This window comes from Anastrepha obliqua, chromosome 4 (assembly GCF_027943255.1).
Source record: "Anastrepha obliqua isolate idAnaObli1 chromosome 4, idAnaObli1_1.0, whole genome shotgun sequence".
In the NCBI taxonomy this organism is placed as follows: domain Eukaryota; kingdom Metazoa; phylum Arthropoda; class Insecta; order Diptera; family Tephritidae; genus Anastrepha; species Anastrepha obliqua.
Window position 1 is genome coordinate 97,021,655 of NC_072895.1, and position 25,798 is coordinate 97,047,452.

General features: G+C 36.6%; 3 protein-coding genes across 5 annotated transcripts in view; 2 read left to right on the forward strand and 1 right to left on the reverse strand.

Annotated features, from left to right (window-relative positions):
- The first annotated feature begins 509 nt into the window (after nucleotides 1-509).
- Nucleotides 510-4,349, forward strand: LOC129244553 (chromatin-remodeling complex ATPase chain Iswi). The gene is made up of 7 exons (XM_054882247.1): nucleotides 510-691; nucleotides 903-1,120; nucleotides 1,188-1,442; nucleotides 1,500-2,586; nucleotides 2,648-3,679; nucleotides 3,745-3,905; nucleotides 3,970-4,349. Exons 1-7 carry the CDS (start codon nucleotides 641-643, stop codon nucleotides 4,229-4,231), a joined length of 3,066 nt encoding a protein of 1,021 aa, XP_054738222.1. The 5' UTR covers nucleotides 510-640; the 3' UTR covers nucleotides 4,232-4,349.
- A 7,314-nt stretch (nucleotides 4,350-11,663) lies between these two features.
- LOC129244027 (fatty acid 2-hydroxylase) overlaps nucleotides 11,664-25,798 on the reverse strand; it is a 98,334-nt gene continuing 84,199 nt past the window's right edge. For both annotated transcript variants that reach the window (XM_054881609.1, XM_054881608.1), the window contains exons 3-4: nucleotides 12,694-12,927; nucleotides 11,664-12,618 (exon numbers count right to left, since the gene is read on the reverse strand). In XM_054881609.1, the coding sequence (XP_054737584.1) occupies nucleotides 12,121-12,618; nucleotides 12,694-12,927 (732 nt within the window). In that variant the 3' untranslated portion in view covers nucleotides 11,664-12,120. The remainder of the gene's footprint in view (nucleotides 12,619-12,693; nucleotides 12,928-25,798) is intronic.
- On the forward strand, nucleotides 15,454-17,817 carry LOC129244026 (myb-like protein AA). Of its 2 annotated transcripts, none has more exons than XM_054881607.1 (6): nucleotides 15,454-15,737; nucleotides 15,948-16,126; nucleotides 16,193-16,404; nucleotides 16,474-17,204; nucleotides 17,283-17,441; nucleotides 17,502-17,817. In XM_054881607.1, the coding sequence occupies exons 1-6, from the start codon at nucleotides 15,638-15,640 to the stop codon at nucleotides 17,660-17,662; spliced, it is 1,542 nt and encodes a 513-aa protein (XP_054737582.1). In that variant the 5' UTR covers nucleotides 15,454-15,637; the 3' UTR covers nucleotides 17,663-17,817. The 2 variants fall into 2 exon arrangements, with proteins under 2 accessions (XP_054737582.1, XP_054737580.1); XM_054881605.1 differs by having other exon boundaries at nucleotides 15,455-15,737; nucleotides 16,190-16,404.

The following is a 25,798-nucleotide window of genomic DNA, read 5'->3' on the forward strand; positions in this document are numbered from 1 at the left end:
TAGTAAGCTGATATAACAACAACAACATTTACCGAAACTTTATTAATTTTTCGTTTAATAAATTTCTTATTTTGCCCGAAAATGCAAACAGTGCAATCAAGGCGAATTTATTACAGGTGACAGCAAACACATATAAGTAAAACCCTACATGTATTTGTTGTTGCGTTTGGTCCAAGCATCACGTCAAAATCAGTAATCAAATGTAAACATACGAATGTGAACATACCAATGCATACAAACAAAGCATAACATTTTGACGTCAGCCATACCTACGGCGAAAAATTCAGCTGGGTGAATGCTGTCACCTTAATAAATCCACCTTGAGTGCAATGAAATGCCCAATACGGTAATTATGTCATGCGGTAATTAATTAGAATTGCCAGCTCACATGCGATAGATCATCGCAAACAGAGTTCTATAGAACAGCTATGAAATTCAGCGCACTTGCGAATGCGACCCTGTCTCAAAACTTGAATGCCACTCTCTTTGATTGTTTCATTTTACTTGGTTCCGTTCGTCTTCTCTGTGAAAATTTGTCTGCAGCCTGCAAAATTTTATGTGTAAAAAGTTTTAATTACTGCAGAAAAACTGAAGAAATATTGTTAATATTGTTGCAAGGAGCTTATTTATAATAAGGACAATGTCCAAAGAAGAAGGAAAAACTGAAGTGATGGAAGCTAATGATAATTCGGTAAGTAAAATTATTCACAAAAAATGTGAGCCGTGTGTGTGTATATGTCTTCTTGGAAGAAGCACCGCACACGCAAGGCAAGGCATTTGTGAGCGACGCTACGAACAGCTGAAAATGCCGGGCCAGCATGCAATTGATGAGAAAAAAACGCGGCAAATTATTGTTTGTTTGTTGTTGCATATTGTTTTTAAAACTTAAGTTAATGTTTCAGAATGAAACCACTTCGGAGGCCACCACTTCGTCTGCTGAAAAGGAAGTGGATTTCGACAACAAAATTGAAACTGATCGTGGGAAACGTTTCGATTTTTTGCTTAAGCAAACTGAAATTTTTACACATTTCATGACAAACAGCTCGAAAAGCCCCACAAAGCCTAAAGGTCGACCGAAAAAGAACAAAGATAAGGAAAAGGAGAAAGATGGCAATGCAGAGTAAGTGAAAAATTTTAAGTGATGAAAAATAGAAGTAAAGGTAATTATTAAATATTTCCTTATTTAGCCATCGCCACCGTAAAACAGAGCAGGAAGAAGACGAGGAACTATTGGCTGAGGACACACAGTCGAAAGAGCTTTTCCGCTTTGAGAGCTCACCTAGCTACATTAAAAACGGCGAAATGCGTGACTATCAAGTGCGAGGTTTGAACTGGATGATATCTCTGTACGAAAACGGCATTAATGGAATATTGGCTGATGAGATGGGTTTGGGCAAGACTTTACAAACGATTTCGTTGCTTGGCTATCTCAAGCATTTTAAGTAAGCCAGTTTAAACATATTTCTTATTATGTAAGTGACTATTCAAAAGTATTACAGAAATCAGGCTGGACCACATATTGTTGTTGTACCCAAATCCACATTACAAAACTGGGTTAACGAATTCAAAAAATGGTGTCCTTCACTGCGCGCTGTCTGCTTGATTGGAGATCAAGATGCGCGTAATACATTCATACGCGATATTTTATTGCCAGGCGAATGGGATGTTTGCGTCACATCGTACGAAATGTGCATACGCGAAAAGTCAGTTTTTAAGAAATTTAATTGGCGCTATATGGTGATAGATGAAGCGCATCGTATCAAAAATGAGAAGTCCAAGCTCTCAGAAATTTTACGCGAGTTTAAGACAGCTAATCGTCTACTAATCACTGGTACACCATTGCAGAATAATTTGCATGAATTGTGGGCTTTGCTTAATTTCTTGTTGCCGGACGTTTTTAACTCATCGGAAGATTTCGATGAATGGTTCAATACGAACACCTGTCTGGGTGATGATGCACTTATAACACGTTTACATGCAGTATTGAAACCATTTCTGTTACGTCGCCTCAAAGCGGAGGTGGAACGTCGTCTTAAGCCTAAGAAGGAAATTAAAATATTTGTTGGTCTTTCGAAAATGCAACGCGAATGGTACACAAAAGTTCTAATGAAAGATATTGATGTTGTGAATGGTGCGGGTAAACTGGAGAAAATGCGTCTACAAAATATTTTAATGCAACTCCGTAAATGCACCAATCATCCGTATCTGTTCGATGGTGCCGAACCAGGTCCTCCATATACTACCGACACACATTTAGTGTATAACTCGGGCAAAATGGTCATATTGGATAAATTACTGCCCAAGCTGCAAGCACAGGGTTCACGTGTACTTATATTTTCACAAATGACACGCATGTTGGATATACTCGAAGATTATTGCCTATGGCGCAACTACCAGTATTGTCGCTTGGACGGTCAAACACCACACGAAGATCGTAACCGACAGATTCAGGAATACAACGCGGACAACAGTTCGAAATTTATTTTCATGCTTTCCACACGTGCTGGTGGTTTGGGTATTAATTTAGCCACTGCGGATGTCGTTATCATTTATGACTCCGATTGGAATCCACAAATGGACTTGCAGGTACTTACTATTGATGTTTCCATTTGAAGTTTATAAATCTATTCCCTTTTTACTCGCTTAGGCAATGGATCGCGCTCATCGTATCGGCCAGAAGAAGCAAGTCCGAGTTTTCCGTTTCATCACCGAAAATACGGTGGAAGAAAAGATTGTGGAGCGCGCTGAAGTAAAATTACGTCTGGACAAAATGGTCATACAACAAGGGCGCCTGGTCGATAATCGATCTGCACAATTGAATAAAGATGAAATGTTAAATATCATCCGATTTGGGGCTAATCATGTGTTCGCCTCGAAGGACTCTGAACTCACTGATGAAGACATCGATACTATTTTGGAACGAGGTGAAGCAAAGACCGCTGAAGACAAGGCTAAGTTGGACCAATTAGGTGAAAGCTCTTTGCGCACATTTACCGTTGACACTGTGGGCGGCGAGGGAGGTTCGACGTCTGTGTATCAGTTTGAGGGTGAAGATTACCGTGAAAAACAGAAACTAAATGCGCTAGGTAATTGGATCGAGCCACCTAAGCGTGAACGCAAAGCCAACTATGCGGTCGATGCATATTTCCGTGAGGCGTTGCGGGTCTCTGAACCCAAAGCACCTAAAGCGCCGCGTCCACCTAAACAACCTATTGTACAAGATTTCCAGTTCTTTCCGCCACGTCTCTTTGAGTTGCTCGATCAGGAGATATACTATTTCCGCAAAACAGTGGGCTATAAAGTGCCGAAGAATCCAGAACTAGGCTCGGAGGCAACTAAAATGCAACGCGAGGAACAACGTAAGATTGACGAAGCCGAACCACTGTCAGAAGAGGAGGTTGCTGAGAAAGAGTCGCTGCTGACACAGGGATTCACTACATGGACCAAACGTGATTTCAATCAATTTATCAAAGCCAACGAGAAATATGGACGTGACGATATTGAAAACATTGCGAAAGATGTAGAGGGCAAAACTCCTGAAGAGGTAATAGAATATAATGCAGTGTTTTGGGAGCGCTGTCATGAACTGCAGGACATCGAAAGAATTATGGGTCAAATCGAACGCGGCGAAGCAAAGATACAACGAAGACTGTCTATCAAAAAGGCGCTAGATCAGAAAGTGAGTGGAAGGGAACATTAAATAATAAGCAAAATAGAAAAAATGCTATTTACTTTTCTTTGCAGATGTCCCGTTATCGCGCACCATTCCACCAGTTACGTTTGCAATATGGAAACAATAAGGGCAAAAATTATGTAGAACGTGAGGACCGCTTCCTTGTTTGTATGCTACACAAGTTAGGCTTCGACAAGGAGAATGTATACGAGGAGTTACGGGATGCTATACGGTAAGAAATAATATTAGAGACAAATGCGAGAAATTGTTGTACTAAATTTTTCTTTGACTTGAAGTTCGTCGCCAGAATTTCGTTTCGATTGGTTTATTAAATCTCGTACGGCACTGGAATTACAACGTCGTTGCAACACACTTATAACACTAATCGAGCGCGAGAATCTTGAACTCGAAGAAAAGGAACGGCAAGAGAAAAAGAAGAAAGCCGCTAAGAACTCAACCGGCGCGAGTTCAACAAGTGCACCACCGGCAAAGGCGAACCAGAAGCGCAAATCCGAGACAGTTCCCGTTGAAAAGAATTCAAAAAAGAAGAAAAAGTAAATTTTATGTGTAAGAAATCCCACATCAACTTAAGTAAACAAAAAAACTAACAGTTGTAACAGTCATAAATAACTTTGATGTAATCCACAAACTTGATAAAAACTGTAAACCAACTCTATATGATTTTCGTCAATTATTATTTTTGCCTAATCCACAACTGCGCGCTGAGGGTTCATAAATATTTCATTGTACTACAACCGACATACGCAAAACTCAACCATTTGCCACTTTTAACGCCTCTATGCAATAAACCCGTTGGCATTGTGGTAGCAAATTTAACTAAGCAGCAAACTATTAATCATACATACTTAACTTTATACTCTATAGTACTACTCAAATCCCTAAATTATCTTAATAATGACATTTTTATGCTATAACTATATTTTTAAATTTCTATATATTTATTATATTTTAATAGAAGAAAAAGTGTTAATATCTTTTGATCACAACTCTACATTTAAAGTTTATCTGACCGCTTTACTCGATGTCTGTTCGCTCCATTTAATTTGTCTTAAGCGTACTCAATATTTTAAAATATATAAACTATACAAAATTTAATATATCTCGCAAGGATTTAAAGCAAAATCATAGTCAAGTACATTTATTTTCATAACAATAGGACATTGGGTGCAAAATGCGGAATTGCAGGAGGTATTCTCGTCGAAGCAACACTTGGGTAAACAGTTACACTTGTCGAGGTGTGCAATGCCAAAGTTTTTGTAAAGCTGGGAGATAGGGCTGTAGTTAGATTAGGTTATGGTGGTAGTCGGTCCATATGACCAACTCACTTAGACCTTACAGTTCCGTTGTGATACCACTGTGCGACACGGGAACCTTGTTTATTTATTTTCACTAGGGCTGTAGTGACAGTCTCTTAGGTTTCAGTTCAGTAGTGGTTAAATACTCGGTGGGTGCAGGCTTTGCACTGTGAGCGGAGCGTTGCCATTTTGGGTTTACTGTGGCCGTCATGGCGTAAGGTCTTTTATATATTCAGATCATCATCATCAGGCAATTAATCGTACACAGTTTTTCATAGAAACTAAAATTCCATTCCCACACAAAAAGATGCCGGGAAACCTATATTTTTGATAGAATTCCATCTGTTGTTTTTCATTGGCACTCATGCCCAGATTTACCCCTTGAGGGCACAATCGTGTTTGTATTAACGTCAATACGCCTTATAACACATAGCTAAATGTCGATTGCCCCATTGGCACGTCGAAATCTTTGCCAACTCCGTGCTGATAGCCTCCCCCCGCAAGAAACCGTAAAACAGGGGAGAATTGGAGTTTTGAACGACGACCTTACTTAGCTTGCGCTGTCTCCAATAAAACTCTAAACGTATGTGAATGCAGCATTATTTAAACGGTAAAACCTGATAAACCTGTTTTAAATCGTATTTAAGTAAACTTTTTCTTTAAGGGGGAGCCTGGTTTATAAGGTCAAAAAAATCAATTTTTTTTTCGTTTTAAGCGATTCCTAATATATTTCAGAATATTCACACAAAGTTACAGAGCCTAATTCTCAATATTTCCGTAGATACAAAGCCAAAGGTGGACGAGCGTTAGGTAGTTACGCTGTGACCGGACAGCTATAGTAGAAACTTTATCTTCTTTTCTCGACTTTTCATTTTTATAATTTCTTTGAATTGGCGTACATGAATGAAAAAAAAAAAAAACTAATGAACCTTTTGAAATGAATCATAGCTTATTCCCTTCAGTATTAAATGCTCTTCTATTTGAACTAACAAAATAGATAAAAAAAAATTTTTCAAGATTTTTATACCAAGTTGAAGTGATTTTTGTTTTACAGAAAGGTATTTTTTTTCTTTAAAACCTCCAAAAAGTTGAAATTTTGGAATTTCTCTCAGTTTTCTTAGTTCATCTAGAATAAAAAATCATGATAATTAGAAATCCATTTGAATTTTTTGCTTTAGATAATAACGAGCTATATCTTGTACGCCAGCTGGAAACTCCAGCGTTGCAGCGCTCTACTAATTTCTATGTTAAACATTTTTTTCAACTTATTTTAACCAGTACAAATTTTTTTTATTAAAAGATAGAAAAAACTTTGCAGTGCTAAATTAATTTTTTCCTTAAAAAAAAAAATCGCAAAGAGATGCAATTTTTAGACCTCATAAACCAGGCTCCCCCCTTAACAAAAAGTCAAGTACTTCGCCCATATCGAGAGGTTTGTTTGGATCTCTCAATATTTTTCGCTCAGTTCTGAGACTCCGTTTGCTTCTCTCATTTTCCTCCTCCATTAACAATGGCACTTGTCAAGGAATACATTTTAATTCGGAAATTCAGCTGACTTGTCAAAAAACTTAGGCCCTTATTATGAGCAACATTCGATCTTCGACTATAGTCGAAAGTGCTGATCGAACGAATTTTCATTTGGTATTATGGTGCTCATTCGTTGAAGAATAGGACTATTGTGAATTTCGATCGCTCGACGCATTTACAATAGATAATTTTTCTCAGCTGATACAGCAAATCAAAATAAAAGAAAACCCGATTGTGTTGAAATTCTTTGCTAACAACAATTTTAAAAGTTAAAAAAAGTATTTTTTGTGAAAATGAGTACAACGGAGTTGTGGTTCGACGATTCATCGCTCGATGATATTACAGAAATTTCCTTACAGTTTTTTAAAGAACTTTGGATTATCTAAAGAGGCGTTTATGAACCTACTGTCCAGTACAGAAAACCAATTGCAGCAGTGCACCCGAACCAAGAGCTCTTCTCTATTATCCAAAAAAAGCAACACAAATTATTAATGTGTGTGCAGCTTTGCACAACATTTGCTTGTTTTATAATGTTCAACTTCCGGATGAAGAGTTATCCGATGAGACCCTCAACGATGATGCTGAAGATATTGAAGTGGAGCCAAATAACGGAGAAGCAGAAAACATAAGAAATGAAATTCTTGGAATATTATAGAAAAATCTAAAAAGTATTAAATAGAAACCTTTACGCCACAGTTTCTGTTTTATTTTTGTTATAAATTTTCTTTATTCAATTATTCGTCATTCGAAAAAAATATGTATTTCAGTTCCTCTACGTATTTAAGCCCATACCTGCCAAGGGAAAATAAAAATGTATTTCTATAAACATCAAAAAACCACCAAAAAAACCATTATTAACCTTAATCCATTTTGCTGCCGTTCTAACTGGTGGTCCCAAGCAATTCAGCTCCGTTGTAAATTCCTCCCATTTTTTTGCTGCTTGTACTTTGGTGGAAACCCATTTTGCGAATTGTGGATTCTCTTCCATTAATGCAACTAGCCTTTCTAATTGCTGTTTGGTACTCACGACTTTCGACCTGCATAATATTAACAAAATTAGTATATATTTATTATTTGGTTACTATAAAACCATAAATAATCGCAAACAACTAACATTTTAACAAGTTTTCCCACAATACGCTACACAATCGAAAGCAAAATTGCATTCGACTCTAAATTCGGTATACAACGAAAATTTCGACAGCGTTGCACCGCTCATAATACCAAATTGACATTCGATTTTCGATCTTCGACAACCAACGAATATCGAAGATCGAATGCAACTCATAATAGGGGCCTTAAAGATTCTTTGCTAAATTTCCTTGTTTACATTGAACCAGCTGTTGTAGAAATATCAACATTTGACATTTGGGTTTGGCAGCACTTTTTGCGAGTTCACATGGAACCCACAATTACAATTTTTTAGTATTCGTAGTAGACATTCGTATTCGAAGGTTTTCTACGATGTATCCAATGATGGGGCTGATTATGACTTTAGGTACCCATAATTTATTTTGAGTGTTGGTTGGCAAATACTAACAGTGCAGTCAAGTCTCGTCCACTATCACGATACTGTTTACACTCCGAGATTGTCCTTTATCAAAAATGTTCAGTACTTTTTGGCACCAAGTCATACAATGAGCCATCTATGCCTACTTATCCAGGATCAAGCCAGCCATACTCGACATATGTGCGGCATGTGAAGGTATCCCGCACGGTCTAACTACCGATTTACGTGCTCCCTTAAACCTACTCATCTGAAACCCCTTTCCCTTGGGACCTACGCCGTCGTTTCCTATGCTTACCGTTAGACGGGATAGACAACGCCGATCGATGAATGCATTACGCTTGCCAGAGATTTATGAATTGCTGCAACAACAACGAAAAATCTGCTCTTCCGTCAGACTATGCGACAACAAATATCATTAAAAAGGCATAATAGCCTATGCTACCGGAACAACCCGGATTAATATCCGACCAAGTATTGTGTCTCCAGCAGCATTCCCTGCAATATCGGTAAGAGTAGGCGCGTCTTTTGGAATACCCTTTATTTACTTATCAGAGCACAGAGTCTTAATAATCTTCTTTTCCAATAGCGATAGATATTGGCGTTCACAGCTGTAAGCCTTGCATGACCGACAATTCTGAATATGAAAACATAGTATTTCTGTGATTGCAAGCAATAACCGCGTAAGTCGAAAATCGCGTTTCTTTATATGCGAATATTTATTTCACTTTATGTGTGTTTTTTTTTTTAATTTTCCATAAATATATTCTTACCATTAGCACGCGTTGGCATATACCATATAATTCAATAATAATACACCCAACGGTTGACTTCCTCCTACCCAACCGTCGAGGAAGGCAGTCGGCCTGACGTACGGCTCATTTTTGTTTTGGCGCTGGAATAAGAAAGGCGGTTAACCGGCGAGATCTAAAACTGCTCAGTTGTAGGAAAAATTCATCAGTTGAATAAAAATTTTGTGGTGTGCCATCGTCGATCATTTTTAAGAGTAAGTATCGGGTTTTTGGTGGTCAAAAGCGGATTCGATATTTCAAAAATGCTGGAATGAGAGTTGTAATCTTGGCAAAAAAATCGAAATGATTTATCAAAGTCGTTATTTGTACTATAGACGTCTCAATTGCCCTGATACTCGAGAGGGATCATTATTTCAACTTTCGCCAGAAGAATTGAGCTGGAAATTGGAACTGGGAGCCGTTTGACTATATACTACATATGGGAGAATATAGCGAGTCTCATCGAAAATCTCTTTAGACAATAATTGAAAGCTGTTTTTGATCTTACTACGAGGGTAGTTTGAAAAGTTTGTGCAAAAAAAAAAATTAAAACTACTTAGTTGCTTGTTGTATTTTTTTTTATTGACGTGATAACGTCTTATAATTCGATTTAACAGGCTGCACGCACGAAAAAATGTGTCGTTACCTTGCTTATTAGTGTTACCTTGCTCATGTGTCGTTACCTTGCTCATTGCCGTTACCTTGAATGAACTGCAAGCGAAAGCGCGGAACGAACGACAAAGCAAACGAACGGCAACGTTCGACATCTTGCTCTCTCCTACTTAAGTGAGCGTATATGTGTATGTATATGCGCATATGTACATATATAAATTCACGTATTTGTATTTGCATATGCCTTCTTATTGATTATTATTAATTTGATTTACTTGAAGAATTGAAAATAAAACCAAGTTTGTTAATAATACCTGTTGTTTTAATGTTATTATTATTTTTGACGTGATAACGTCTTATAATTCTATGTAGCCGGCTGCACGCACCAAAAAATGCGTCGTTATCTTGCTCATGCGTCGTTACCTTGCTTGAACAGCATGTTATGTTATGTTATGTTATGTTATGTTATGTTATGTTATGTTATGTTATGTTATGTTATGTTATGTTATGTTATGTTATGTTATGTTATGTTATGTTATGTTATGTTATGTTATGTTATGTTATGTTATGTTATGTTATGTTATGTTATGTTATGTTATGTTATGTTATGTTATGTTATGTTATGTTATGTTATGTTATGTTATGTTATGTTATGTTATGTTATGTTATGTTATGTTATGTTATGTTATGTTATGTTATGTTATGTTATGTTATGTTATGTTATGTTATGTTATGTTATGTTATGTTATGTTATGTTATGTTATGTTATGTTATGTTATGTTATGTTATGTTATGTTATGTTATGTTTTGTTATGTTATGTTATGTTATGTTAAAGTATATTATGTTATGTTAATGTTAACTCATTCTCTATATCCATACAAAATATCTATCAAACAAATAAAATTAAAATATTCTTTTGAAAAATGCAACCATTCAATCAGTATTTTCTTATGACGTTATCACGTTAAACTATCGTCAGTAAACCGACTTTACAGACAACCTCTTTTTTTTCGACATAGCCTACTTTAAAGCTTATACACTTTGTGCAAAGCTGTCCAAGACTGAGAGATATCCCTTCAATTCTGCAACCACCTCTTCGTTCGAATAAAATGTTTGCTCCCAGCCATTTCTTCAAATTCAAAAACAACTAGTAGTCCGAGCAAAGTCTGGAATATAAGGAGGATGTGAAACGAGTTGGAAATTAATGGAAATAAATTTTGCGACCATAACTGCTGAGGCATCAGCTGGTGCATGGCCGTGATGAAAAAGGAAAAGCACTCGACTTCCTCGATTCAAACGAATGCCAAACGCAAAGAAATATACCGATCTGGCTTAAACTTGGTGTGCGTTCCTCCAAGAGATGCTACTAACTAAACATAGCCTCGATACGTGCGAGTGGTGTCTTCTCTCTGAGTTTGCACGTACTTTTCAAACGACCCTCGTAAAGGTGTAAAAAGCGCTGTAGTGACATATGCGCCGTCAGAATTGGGAAGAACTTCTCCGAGTCGTTTGATACCAAAAGAGTCGTTTGATACCAAACGAGGTTTGGTGTGACTTCTTTACCCGCATGTTGGAGAGGGTCGTATGAGCCGCAGAACTTAATCGCTCAGGCACAATATTTTATACGAGCGTATGATACAATTGTTGGCATATGCCGATGATATTAGCATCATCGGCCTTTACAACCACGCTGTTAGTTCTGCCTTCTCCAAACTGGATAAAGAGGGAAAGCGAATGGGTCTGGTGGTGAACGAGGACAAAACGAAGTATCTCCTGTCATCAAACAAACAGTCGGTGCACTCGGGTATCGGCACCCACGTCACAGTTGACAGTTATGATTTCGAGGTTCTAAAAGACTTCCTTTATTCAGGAACCAGCATTAACGCCGATAACAATGTCAGCCTTCAAATCCAACGTAGAATCTGTCTTGCCAACAAGTGCTACTTTGGACTATGTAGGCAAATGAGTTGTAAAGTTCTCTCTCGACGAACAAAACTAACACTCTAAAAGGCTCTCATCATGCCATCTCCAATTGATTTCAGTTCCTCTTCTTAATTAAAGAATTTCCACTTTGCATTCAAGATAAGATTTCGTGTTTTGATGGGCCCTTAATTCTTTGATGGGTAATGGGTAAAGACCCAACCTAAGTGAAGTTTATTTAATATGAAAATTTTATTATTTAAAAATTAAAAATAAAGAAATAAACTCAAAAAGGATATTCGTTTATATGCTTTTCTTTTACAATTTTTGGCTATGTTTCATTTGTACGAAAAAATTATAAATTTTTCCATCAGAAAATACATTTTTTATTTTATGCTTAAAACTAAGTAATAATAGAAGAATTTAAAATAAATACAACAAAACAATAGAAATACAATAACATTTTCAAAACAACTCATTGTAATCCACCCTGATAGTAAAATCGTCATACACGAGACACAACCCCTGAATGTGTCTACTAAAGTTACATACAACTATGTACGTATGTACTCGTATGTGCATATACAGCAATGACTTCTCAGTACAGTTTTCTTCTTTGGTAATGTTTTACATATAAAAACTACTAATAGCAAAAGCATTGTTCATAAGCCGATGCTATGTGACATTTTAATAACTTACTTTTAAATATGTTTTTAATTATTCCATCTTAAATATATTTATGTGTAAGGCCTAAGGTGGTCATTTGACAGTACTTATCGCCAACGCAATGGAAATCGTAGTTTACGCAAGTGTATCCTTGTATTGAATACGATGTCCCAAAAAGGACTACTGATGCCATACCCCATATCCTGGTGCGCGAAATGATGCTGATAGTGGTAGCGTTTCATATCGTACATGAAGCGTGTGTGTTGGAATGAAGGATTACCATAGTGGAGATAGTAGTGCATCAGATCGTAGCACAGATAGCCGAAGAGCGCACCGGCTAATACAATACGTGGATGTGGCAACACAAAACTGATTGGTGTATATATGATAGTGGCAATAACGACGCCCGGCAGTGGCGGAAAGACAAGACGCTTTGAATCGAAAGGTACCTTGTGATGTAGACCATGAATCATGAAATGAAATGTGCACAGCCATGGATTGGTGCTGGCGTTTATTTTCATGTGGAACAAAAATCGATGAAGCACATACTCAAGTAAGGTCCAGAAGAGTATACCGGCAGCAAAGTAGCCAGCCAAAAGCGTTTGCTGGGCGGAAAAAATCGTAAGAAATTAAAAATTTAAAAATGCATGCGAGAAAATAAATGTACTATGCGACCTTACCGTGCTTGTGCTAGAAGAGCTCCAATTACGTGCGAATTCATCCCAGAGACATTTGCTAATAACGGGCATCCAAAAGAGTGGTATAACCCACCAGGGTGTTTTTGTAAACATCTCTATATAAGTTGGCCCAAATAAGCGTAACGGCCTGTCGACCGGCTTGTGCACCCATTCATCATAATGGCGTGTAATGTGTGATATTTGTGGGAGCATAGCTTTTGACCAGTCCACCAGGTGCTGAAATAGATGGAGAAACATTAATGAAATGGAGAATAGTAACGTAATTAAAATGAGAAAACAAATTACAAATGCACATGAATTTATTGGAATGGAAATGCGCATACAATTTAACTGGTCACTCTTAGCCAACGGAAATTCAGATAGAAATCGTTAATTGCGTGCCGCGAAGTTCATACAATTATTTATATTTACGTGCAAGGCTTGGCAGCACTGGCGCCTCTCAAAAGCTAGGAGACACAAACAAATGATAGTTGACATTTCATCGCAGAATGCAGAGAACATTAAATATTTAAAGCTAAATACACACCAGGCAACCGTTGAAGCAACGGTTGCAGCAACGTGTTGCCTTTGTTTAAGAAACACGTTGCGACCGTTGCTTCAATCTCAGTATTGTGTATAACTGTGGTGCAGGAAAGGTACAAGCGGAAGATACGTAAAATTAAATTTTTTAAATGATCGACGAAATGCGTAAAATTACTTCTCTTATTATAATTGACGAACTTTTGTAGGAAAATGAGGAAGAAGAGATGCAACAAAAGAAGAGAAAAAAAATCTGGTCCAAAAATTGGCTTTTAAAAAAAATCGAATTTTCGAACGAGAGGCTGCTGAAAGAATTGAAGGAAAATGAGCCAGCGGACTATAAAAATTACATGAGGATGGACGAAGCCCTGTTTAGAAAATTGTTGGACTTCGTAAAGGCCAAAATAACGAAACAAGATACCATAATGAGAGAGGCAATATCAGCAGAAACTAGACTGGCAATAACTTTGCGGTATCTTGCAACAGGAAACGCTTTTGCGGACTTGAAATTTTTATCAATTTTATTGTATTCATTTTTTAATTGTTCGTATGCTTTTTTTCTAAAATTTTTATTTTTATATTTTTCACTACACTAGACACAGCTCTCTCAAACTTTTATATCTTATATATAAAATAAAGTCAACTTTTTGTGTGTGTTCGCTAACCGGCCGTGTCTTTGCACCGAATTAAACCAAACTTACACACATTGTTAAGTAGGTATTGAAGATGGTTTACGTATAGTTTGGATGCCTATTGGTGGATAGGGCTCGAGATATAGGTCAAAACGTGGACCCGGGTAAGCTTCGGATGTGTATTTACAATATGGGTATCAAATGGAAGCTGTTGGTGAATGCTTTAGTTCAGAGTATTTCCATCCGCTCCGTGACTAGGGTCTCGAGATATAGGTCCAAACGTGGACCCGGGTAACCTTCGGATGTGTATGGGTATCAAATGGAAGCTGTTGGTGAATGCTTTAGTTCAGAGTATTTCCATCCGCTCCTTGACTAGGGTCTCGAGATAGAGACCAAAACGTGGACCCTAGAATGTGTTTGTACAATATGGATATCAAATGAAAGCTGTTGATAAGTGCTTTAATACGGGGTAATTTTCATACCTATTGATGACTAGGGTCTCGAAATATATGCCAAAACGTGGATCCGCCGTGTCTTTCCACCGAATTAAACCAAACTTACACACATTGTTAAGTAAGTATTGAAAATGGGTTTCGTAAAGTTTGGTTGTAATTCGGAGCAGTGGCAACGCGTACAGCGTTCTTTTAAACCAGCCATAATGTCGTTTACTTTTTTAACGCTTGGGGCGAAACTGAACTGTCAAATTGACAATGTGTCAATATTTCTTTCTGATTTGGATGCCATAAGGAAAAAACGTAAGTGCAACATGTAAAAATTGTTTGTGAATTTTTTTGGAGTGGATTTTGGAACAGTGAATAATTTCTTACGAAATTTGAGAATTTAATGTGAAATCCGAATGAAATTATGTGTTCGTGGAAAAAACAATTTTTTTTCGTTTTTTTTTTTGAAAAATATAAATGGATAATGGTTAAAAAAGCTCCAATGCTTAATAAAACATATAAATTGAAACGAAAAATTCATGGATGATCAGGAAAAAAGACGATTGTTTCTTAGTTATTCATTTGCGTTGATTTGAAATTTAAAAACAATCTTCTTTTTTCCTGATTTTCAATTTATATTTTATATTTACTCAAAAACAAATAGAAAAACAAAAAATATTGTTTATGCCAAAGCGCTTGAATAAAGAATAAAGAAATAAATAATATGAAAACCATATCTTTTCTGTTCTAAACCATATCTATTCTATTTTAGTGTGCCCAGCGAAGCGGGCCGGGTTTGCTAGTTCGTTAATAAAATTAACATAATTTTCATTATTTTCAATTGCCATTTTTTCTTTTTTCACTTTATTTTACTCCGCACGAACCTTCTTCTTTGCTTGTGTTCAACGAACTGAACGAGTAAAAGCAGTAAACAATGATACACACGAGGCAACGGTTGCAGCAACCTATGCCAAAAATCAAATTTATTTGATATTTCAGGCAACGGCTGCAGCAACACGAAAATCATTGGGCAACACAGCTACACACGAGGCAACGGTTGCTTCAACATGGCCGAATTGCTGCAACGGTTGCCTGGTGTGTATTTAGCTTAATGTTCTCTGGAGAATGCGATTGGCTTTGACATTGGCCCATAACTGTCATACATAAAAACAGAAGTCAAAATCGAGCACAAAAACTTCAAATTTTTTCAAATTTTCTTTTGAAATTTTTTATTTTTTCAATTTGTGAGAAGAATATATATTTTGTCTGAATTTATAACAAAGTAAAAGCAGCAAAACGGAGGGTTATAAGCGGAGAAATGAAAGCAGCTCTTGCATGAGCGGCGAAGGAGTACCTGAGGCGCGTAGTAGAAATGTGATGTCGACAACATCGTTGAAACCCATGGAAACGTTGAAGGGTATTTTCAGTGTGCCCAGTAAGTAGAACGAGTGGCCAAAAATCAAAATGACCCATAATTACAAATATTATTGTGGCATGTGGGTACTTTTGCTGTTGCTAATGTTTATGCCGCGCCGGTTGCCAGGAGCAACAAAAAAGTGGGAATTACGGTTTCTGCTGTCTAGTAGTAGTAATAGTAAGAAATCAGCTATAATGAAATAACTACATTTTTTTTCTTTGAAAACAGAGATGGAGCGGAATCGTCGAAACTTTCTACGTGAGAATAAATTGAGTTTACGAGAATTGCAACGTGTAACCAACAAGAATAAGATGCAACAGCAGCAAGAGCAAATGATGCGAGAACAAAAATATATTGGGCGACGTTCACAATCCCAGCAACGTAGCAACAACAACAATGGATTAGACGTAAGTCAGCTAACATAAAAATAATAAGCGGAAATTTTTATTTTAACAATTTTTTTTATTCAGAAGCAAGGAAACACCCGCTGTCCATCATTGTCTCGAGTGCCCAGCGGTCGTGCTGTTGGCGGTTCTGTAACCGGTGGTTTCGGTGATGGTGCCAATCATCACATCCGAAATGGCATGTCGCGTACGAATAGCACAACTACAGTAAAATCTGTGCATAAACAAGTCCAAACTGAAGATATACAAGACGAACAATTTCTATATGATGCGTTGAAGCGGTAAGAAAGCGGTTTTTGTAAATATTTGTTTCTGATTGTGCACTAATTTCTTATTGGGAAATTTATCAGGTGTTCTGCCAACGATTGTCAGTCTCGTTTAAATGACCTACAGCCAAACCTTGCTCAAAGCTCGCACCATACAGCATTCGATGGGCAGAGCCGCAACTCTTTTTACCCACCACCAATTGATGATATAGATCAAAGAGGATTTGAAAATACCGATGAACACCTATACACTGCGCGGCAACAGTCTCAGATGCAAGATCAATATGAGCAGCATCATAAGAAGCACCAGTATGCGGAACAACATTATAATGGTCAACAACAGGAAGATGCGCCTGATATTGAAGATGTAGTTGGCACTGAGAGCGTTGAGCGCTTATATGTGCCAGAAGCATCATCCAAATACAACTTTGCGCCAACCCCACGTTCTCAGCAGCACTTCACTAATGGTTACAATATGGTGGACAGTGATGGATTGCCAGCTACGACAACAATGCAATCATCATACGAACCGCCTGATCAACAACAGCAGCATCAGCAACAGCCAGTGCGTTACCGCATGCAACCACATGTACAGGATGATGTGCGTAGCACTTTCGAGAATATGTCGTTAAACAATGGTACTAGTGGCGGTATCGACGACGGCGATGTTGGCGCTGATGGCGGTATTACCGGCGGCGTGGAAGCCGTTTGCATATCTGGACGTAGCCGTCGCACAAATTTTTCACAAAACTCTCAGCAAAGCAATACTGACTTAACGAAGAAACGTTCCAATGGCAGCATACACAAGCTCGGTTGTAAGTTAGAAAAATGAAGTATTTCTTAATGTACTCGAATAACTTTGTATGCATTACTTTCCTATGCTCTTTGTATAGCTCGCGATAACTTGAGTCTGCCACGCTATTTGGAGCGTGAGAAACGGGAAAAGGAGGAACAACTCCAACGTCAAAGCGAGCGTGATCCGAATTGCCCGCCAGGGCATTATCCGTTATCGGACAAAGAGCGACAAGCAGCACTGCAATCAGCTGAAACTAGTAAGTAACAAGTTCGCTTAGAATATACTTCAATCATATTTTTATGAACACAAATTACAGGATTCAAAGCGCTTGTCAATGAACTGAATCACATGCCGATGACCACTGAAACATTACGTATGCGCGTTCGCAAAGCGGAAATCGAAAAAGAACTGAAGCTACTTGAAACCGACATAAGAGTATTCTCCAAAACCAAGGTGTATATAAAACATAAAGAATAGGAGTTGTGAAGTCAACACAGATGAGCGAAAATGTAAATTCGACCAACAGTCAATGAGGCGTAAAAATTGCAATTATAGAAATATGTGCAAAAAATGTACCAAACTTGTATTTTAAGCCACTCTGAAGGCATAAATGCCATTTCCGTATACTTGAATGTATCGGCTTAAGTTCTTTTATTTTATATGGCGTAGGAGTACTTTTTTTGAAGTGAAAACTTCTTTAGAATCGTTGGGAGTGATTTGAGAAAAAGTGAAACGAAAAAAGCGACACTCTTGGCTACGAATATTACATATGTATACACGTAGCGACGAACTAAATAACTTTTAGGCCAGCGCCGACAGCATGGCGCGATAGCCGAGCGGCTAGCAATGTGAGCTTCCGATCCAAAATACTTGGTTCGAATCATAAGAAAAAAAATTTTTTTATACAGTTATTTTATTTTATTTTATGATATGTTTATGAGGAGCTTTTTTTCATGGCAGAAATACACTCGGTGTTTTGCCATTGCCTGCTGAGGGGTGGGCGCTATTAGAAAAATAGTTTTCCTTAATTTTGGTGTTTTCACCGAGATTCGAACTGTGTAATTGTGTTAGAGTTTCGGTCACGCCCCAGCAAAACCTGCGTGCATACGTGTTTGTAACATTCAAAAAAATGTAATTGTGTCAGAGTTTCGGTCACGCAGGTTTTGCTGGGGACGCTCATAATAGCAACCGCGTGTGTATTTTTATATTCGTAAATATTTTCATTTTTAAATATTTACCGCAATTATGCCGAAAAATAATGCAGAAAAGTGTCGTGAATATCGACAGAAAAAAAATCAATAAATAGCATCACGGAATTCATTCACGAAAATTTAATAAAGTATACACCAGAAGTATCGCGGATACTTAGAAAAGATTACAATAAAGTTCCAATGATTTTAAGTGGCGATTTTAGCGTAAATTTTGCATTGGACACAGCGGTTCCTTTAACTGACGTTCTCAATACAACATTCAATTTAAAAATGTGTAACAATCGCACTGAATCGACAACACGATCAAAAACAACCATTGACGCGGTATTTCAAAGATATGTTGACAACATCGAAACCAAAGCATTTGTATCATATTTTAGCTATCATAAGCCACTCGTATCATTTGTTGAAATTGAAAACATTGAGGATGAATAATAATAAAATGAAGAAAATAAAATATGAACTTTATAGCAATATTATAATGAACCTATAATTATCTTGCTCCTAATGCTGCTTTCGTCTTATTCTCTCTCAGTTTGTTTTACGGAAGGTTTCACTTCTATCGCGTCTAACCGTTAGACTGGTGTTTTTTTTTTATATGTACTACCACTTGAATTTTATTATTTTTCTTACACAGGATTTTCAGAGGATTTGTGTGCTCAAATGGATAGGTGCGAATGAATATGTTTGTGAGCATGTGCGTCTGAATAGTTGTATGTGTGTGTGTGTGTATGTGAGCGAGTATGATATACAGTGTTTTAAGACATTTATCATATGTTGATATGGCAAATGGCAAAGAGGAGTCGCAGTAATTGAAGATATCTTTATCTACTAATTTTAATTCATACAATACATGCATATTAACTGATAGCATTTTTATGAACAGATATACATACATACTTTGAGAAAAAGACGGTAAGAAAAGCTGAAGAAGCTAAATGTTAATGACAAAAAAAAAAAAATAAACAAAAAATACATTCCTTCATTTCGAAGTTACTTATAAAATAACCGAAAGCCTGAGAATTTTGTATTTTTACGAATAAACTTTGCCTTTGGTTGTATGTAAACAAGTTTTTGCTTAGGAAGATAATAAAAACAAAAACTATTTAATATTAATGAAACTTTTTATTTTCTGCGTAGAGAAAAGTTAATTGAAAAGGAAGTAGAAATTATCAAGCATTGTTTCGTTCCCACGACAGTCGGTTCTACGTTACCGGAACGACCCGGATTTATATCCGGCCAAGGACTGTCACTTCAGCAGCATTCCCCATATATGTATCGGGAATGTTTATGCTGTTGTAGCACATCAAGCATTGTTTGCCATATTTCTTTTATGTCCGATTGCTCTTCACGACGAGAGCATTTGCAGAGAACGTTAATGCGTTAAACATTAAGGGGTAACACCACTGTAGAAATTTCAAAAAATTGATTTTTTTTATAAGCTTAAAAAATTCTTTGAACCTTTTAAAATACAGAACAAAAAGTTGTATACGTTACCGAAGTTTATTTCATAAATATTTTAAGCTTTTAACCAAGCGTTAGTGACTGCTACCTAACGACTTCTCCAAATTTCCATACTTTAAACGCGTTTTTCTCAAAACACGGTTTCTGAAATTGGCACGCAGCATAACTCAAACAATTTTAAATATTTTTAATCAGGTTTTTCACTACGTCTATATAATAACCTTCTTAAGAGAAGAGCGTAGGGGATTTTCGATAGATTAATTTAAACGATTATTATAATTATTTAAGTTCCGTTTTTTTAGTCCAAAATAGAATCCTTTAAATGCTTGCTAATTCCACAAAAATAAATATTTTTTAAATCCCCTACGTGTTTCTCTAGCTATTCTTATCTAGATTAAAAAAAAAAAATTTTTCTTTGTTCCAGATTAAAATTTGCACCCTCTGTGCTGCGTGCCGCAGAGCTCCTTCAAGAGAAACCACATTACAAAAATGTCTCCAATACCGCCATTTTGTAAAATTTTTCGATCAAACTTTGTAGTTTTGTATTTTAGTATAAAAGTAATAACTTCCCAAATCAGAGTGATTGTTTTCCCTTTCCTTCTATACAAAAAAATTCTTTAAAAATCGTGTTTATTTGACGCGTGTACAGTGGTGTTACCCCTTAAGCCACTCTGAAGGCAGTTAAACATTAATGTTCGTTCTCTAGCATTTAGATTCACGAAATTATTCAGGGTTCACTTCAGGGTTATATCCAAACATTATTTTTTTTACAATAATGTTATAATAAACATACATATGTACATACATGCATTTGTACTTATAAATAGGTCTGCTTATGAAGCAAAATAATTATCAAGTTTTGTTTTTTATGTACCCAAAAAACTTGCAAGGTAGGGGGAAGTGAGAGAGCAAAATGGCATTTCATTTTAAGGGGAAGTTGCAGGGTTTTACTGGATAAATTTGTACTTGTAAGAATTTGCAAGTGAGAAAAATAGCTAATCGCAAAGTAAAAATAAACACAAAATTAAATTGCGAATTGATCCAAAGTTCTAAATTTAAATAAAAATGATGATTAAAATGGGAAATATAAGTAAATATATTTTAGATAAAATTCATAGAGTTTATTTGAAGGCATATATTAAATAAGAAATGGCCAATGATAGAGGCTGAGGCAATAAAAGAATAAGATTCGTTGCCGACAACGACTACACATTTACGACTGAAAAGTTACGACTTTATATCATAGATTTGTGACAGGTGACTTATCAGCCATAAAAATATGATTAATAGAAATATTAAGTTTTACAGCGAAGTATAATTTATGTTTTATAATATACTAAAAGAGCTTTGAAACCGTTAGAAGTTTGACTATATAAAGACCATTTGTTGTTGTTGTACCAGTTTATCATACTATGTGTGGCCACAGTCATGATAGCAATTATAAAAAAGTTTTAATCAAATGTCCTTCTTCTTGACTGGCGCGATAACCGCTTACTCGAATTTGGCCAAGTTTAACAAAGCGTGCCATTCGTTTCTTTCTCGTGCTAACTCTGCTACCACCAGCTGGTACCAGATCGAATACTTTCAGATCAGAAGCGTTTGCATCCATTCGGACGACATGACTCAGCCAACAAAGCTGCTGGATTTTTATTCGCTATGTCTATGTCGTCGTAAAGCTTATACAGCTAATTGTTGCATCACCTCCGATTTTAGCCGTAGTCAACGTGCAAAGACCCGAAAATCTTCCACAGAATCTTTCTCTGAAACACTCCAAGTGTCGCCTCATCGGATATGGTCATTGTCCAAGCTTCTTAGCCATACGTTAGGACGGGCATGATGAGAGTCTTGTAGAGTGTTAGTTTTATTCGTCGAGAGAGGACTTTACTAATCAATTGCCTACTTAGTCCAAAGTAGCACTTGTTGGCAAGACAGATTCTACGTTGGATTTAATCAACTAAAAGAAACTAAATTTCGTTTTTTGACGAATGCTATCTCTAAATATGCGCGATGGTTGAGCTGATAGGTACTTGAAAGTAAACTTTTTGATTCTATTTTTAATTTAAGATTTAAGAAATATAACAAATACTGAAAGTTTATGCAATTATTGAATAATAAAAGTAAAGAGATGTTCAGTTAAAGTGCGCCAATTTTTGGCCCAAGCCGAGCTGAGACGAAATTCAGTGAATCTTTACGGAAAATGATAGAACGAATGAATGGTGGACTGCTGGTAGCAGAGGAAAAAAAGAGACCTCTTCTGCGTTAGACAGGGTCGAGCAGAGAAAAAACGTTGAGGCACATTTTTTAAATTGGCCAAAGTATTTTAAGCCATTTAAGAAGACAAATTTTACAGGTTGTAAAAAATAATGTAAAAAAACATTCCTCTGACAAATGTGCCTCTTTCATAAAAACCTTCGAGAAGCTACATTGTTATGTAAATGCCTCAAAAGCCTCGAAGAAATGCTGAAAAAAAGAACTAAACAAAAAATGTCTTCAAAATAATAAGCCTTGCACTTTGTTATTTATGTTTATGTACGCAAACCTTGCACCGGGTGGGCCATATAGCGTTTGCTTTTTGAACCACCTATTTTTTTGAGAATGGTAACACAAATGACATGTCAAATGTGTTCATTTACGGAAATGGGACGCTATACGCTTGAACAAAATTGGGAAATATTGAAAACCTATTTCCAGTGAGTCTTCTTCTTTTCTGATTTTCACATCGGTGACTACGTCAATAAGCAAAATTGTCGGATTTGGGGCTCAGAAAATCCACACATTACTGTAGAGAAGCAAATGCATCCACAACGAGTCACTGTTTGGTGCGGTTTTTGGTCTGATGGCATCATCGGGCCATTTTTTTCGCAAATGACCGAGGAGCCGCGGTTACAGTAAATAGCGAGCGTTACCGTGACATGCTCAACGAGTTTTTGTTTCCAAAAATTGAAGAGGATGACATGGACGACATTTGGTTTCAACAGGACGGTGCAATTTGTCACACTGCCAAAGTTACACTCGAACTTTTTGCTACCGTTTTTGAAAACAGAATAATCAGCCGAAATTCCGATATCAATTGGCCGCCTCGGAGCTGCGATTTAAGCTCGTTGGACTATTTTTTGTGGGGAGCCGTTAAGGACAAAGGCTATGCGAACCATCCAGAGACGATTGATGCTTTAAAACACGAAATCGAAGTTGCCATTCATGAAATTGGAGCCCAAACAATCGAAAATGTGCTTAAAAATTGGGTTGATCGAATGACCTACTGTAAGGCCAGTTGTGGCAGTCATTTGAACGATATTATTTTTCATTCATAAATGACAATGTTCGATTTTCAAAATAAAAAAAAAGTTTGAAAAAATATTGATTAGTTTTTTTATAGCCGATTCAAAAAGCAAATTTTACATGGCCCGCTCTATATTTTTCTTTAAATCTATACGACCAAATAAATGGATTATCAATCATTTTCATTTGAAGGAAAGCATATCAGCCGTATATATAAATATTTATGAATTAACAACATGTAATTAGGGGATAATCATTATAACGTAATATGTTAAGCTCTTCCCATTTAATCGATTTAACGACATATGGCACCACTGAACCTGTCACATTGCGCGCGCTCTCAGATGCACCTGTGTACTTATCCATACATGTATGAATGTGTGTATTTAACCGACATTTTTTTACGAGCTGCAGAGAACGTAAATGACGTTCATTGCGAGCTTGCTCACTATCTTATCTACGTGTTGGGGAAACATAGCTGATATTAATAATAATATAGGCACGAAAAGTGGTATCTTTATTTAAAAACAAAAAAAAAAAAAAATAAATAAATAAAAAATTGGAGTGTAATAGGTGTAGTTTCAAATCTACTTAAACGTATGCACGTAAATACTTACATGCACTTGAATATAGAGTGTAAGACCTATTTCAATTTATTGATAACATTGTGATGTAAAATACAATGTAAAAGTGCAAAGAGTTAAAAAATCGGCACTTCAACCTGTTAAAAAATCAAAGGTTTAGATGTAATTTTTGATAGTGGCTTTTCATTTGCTAGTCACATTAATTTTATCTTATCAAAATCATACTCTTTCTCAGGCTTTGTACGACGTATTAGTCAAATTTCACGGAACCTTATCTGAAATTGCAGTTTTCTATATTTCGTTGGAATATAGCGCCTTTATTTGTAGGTCATACCACAATTTTTCAATTGACAGAAATGGACGTGTGCAAAAGGTACGAGGGGTGCCTTTTATATTTCGGGATTTGGCAACCCTGGTGTTTCAATCTGGAAACTGACAGCTGTATCGCAAAGTTTGACATTTTTTGACTTTTACGTACTCAGAACGTTTTGAAATACCAGCGCTATTTGTGTTGTTTACAGTAACTTAAAAGATTCATCTCGGTCCAAAAATGGAATTAAATCGTGAACATTTTCGTGCGATTATTTTTTACAACTTTCGACGTGGATTAACTCAGCAACAATGCATGGATGAACTTAATTCATTTTTTGGCGATGAAGCTCCATCAAGGACCAGTGTTTATCGATGGTATGGTGAATTCAATCGTGGTCGTAGTTCACTCCAAGACGAATTTCGTGAAGGTCCTCTAAAATCAGTTGTTGTTCCGAAAACCATTGATGCTGTCCGCGAACTGATATTGCAAGATCGTCATGTGACCTAGAGTGAGATTGAGACAATCTTAGGCATTAGTGGGACCAGCATACATTCAATATTGCATAAACATTTAACGGTCAAAAAAATTTGTTCGCATTGGATCCCACAAAATTTGTCAATCGCTCAAAAAAAGGCTCGTGTCGATTGGTCGAAGGAAATACTCAAAAAATACGATCGCGGGGCTTCGAAACACGTCTATGACATCGTGACAGGTGATGAATCATGGATTTACGCGTATGAGACCGAAAGTAAACAGCAGTCGACTGTATGGGTGTTTCAAGATGAGCCAAATCCAACAAAAGTTGTTCGCGCACGAAGCACTTCCAAGCAAATGGTCGCCTGTTTTTTCGGAAAAACTGGACATGTCGCAAGCGTACCACTAAAACAACGCAGAACAGTAAATTCTGAGTGGTACACAACCATTTGTTTGCCATTTGTCTTCCAAGAAATTAGGAAAACCAATCGCCAAAGACGGATCACTCTTCACCAGGACAATGCAAGCTCTCACACATCAGCTCAAACAACTGCATTTTTGAGCACCCAAAACATCGAATTAATGGATCATCCACCGTATAGTACTGACTTGGCACCGAATGACTTCTTTTTATTCCCGTACGTAAAAAACAAACTGAGAGGTCAACGTTTTTCGACACCTGAAGAAGCGGTTGCGGCATTCAGAATGCATGTTTTGGAGGTACAGTACTATCTCGATAATCCGGACACCCTTAATGTTAGGGGTCGTCCGGATTATGGGGGTGCCCGGATTATAGATGATTTTTTTTTTCAACTAAACGTTGTTTTTTTTGAAATGAACATAACGCAATTAAATTTTTTTTTCAACTAAACGTTGTTTTTTTGAAATGAACATAACGCAATTCTGATATATATACGTACATAAATAGTTTTATTAAATACAGTACAATCATACTTACATAATAATATGTACATCTGTACATAATCAAACATTTTTTTTATTTAGTATGTACTATTTCAAAAAAATTATTAATATTGGTCTGCTGCGAGTTCGCCAGCAACATTTTATCTGCAGTTTTATCTGCAGTCTTAAAACTAAAATATCCATAGCCGAAGCGTCAATTTGTTCTGCCCATTGCATAGCCTTGGAAAAAATATTTTTTGCTTCACCGCTACTTATAGTATTTACCGCTTCAACTATGGTTCAATCAGAATCAGCTTCTTCTATATTATATTATTATTTTCCTAATAATAATGTCCACTCAATTCAGTTTGTCACTAAAGAATAA

Coding starts and splice junctions, on each gene's coding strand:
- LOC129244553 (XM_054882247.1), top strand. CDS start 641: ATGTCCAAAGAAGAAGGAAAAACTGAAGTGATGGAAGCTAATGATAAT. Junction 692..902: donor TGGAAGCTAATGATAATTCG/GTAAGTAAAATT, acceptor TTAATGTTTCAG/AATGAAACCACTTCGGAGGC. Junction 1,443..1,499: donor GGCTATCTCAAGCATTTTAA/GTAAGCCAGTTT, acceptor AAAGTATTACAG/AAATCAGGCTGGACCACATA.
- LOC129244026 (XM_054881605.1), top strand. CDS start 15,638: ATGAGCGGCGAAGGAGTACCTGAGGCGCGTAGTAGAAATGTGATGTCG. Junction 15,738..15,947: donor GGGTATTTTCAGTGTGCCCA/GTAAGTAGAACG, acceptor CTTTGAAAACAG/AGATGGAGCGGAATCGTCGA. Junction 16,127..16,189: donor ACAACAACAATGGATTAGAC/GTAAGTCAGCTA, acceptor TTTTTTATTCAG/AAGCAAGGAAACACCCGCTG.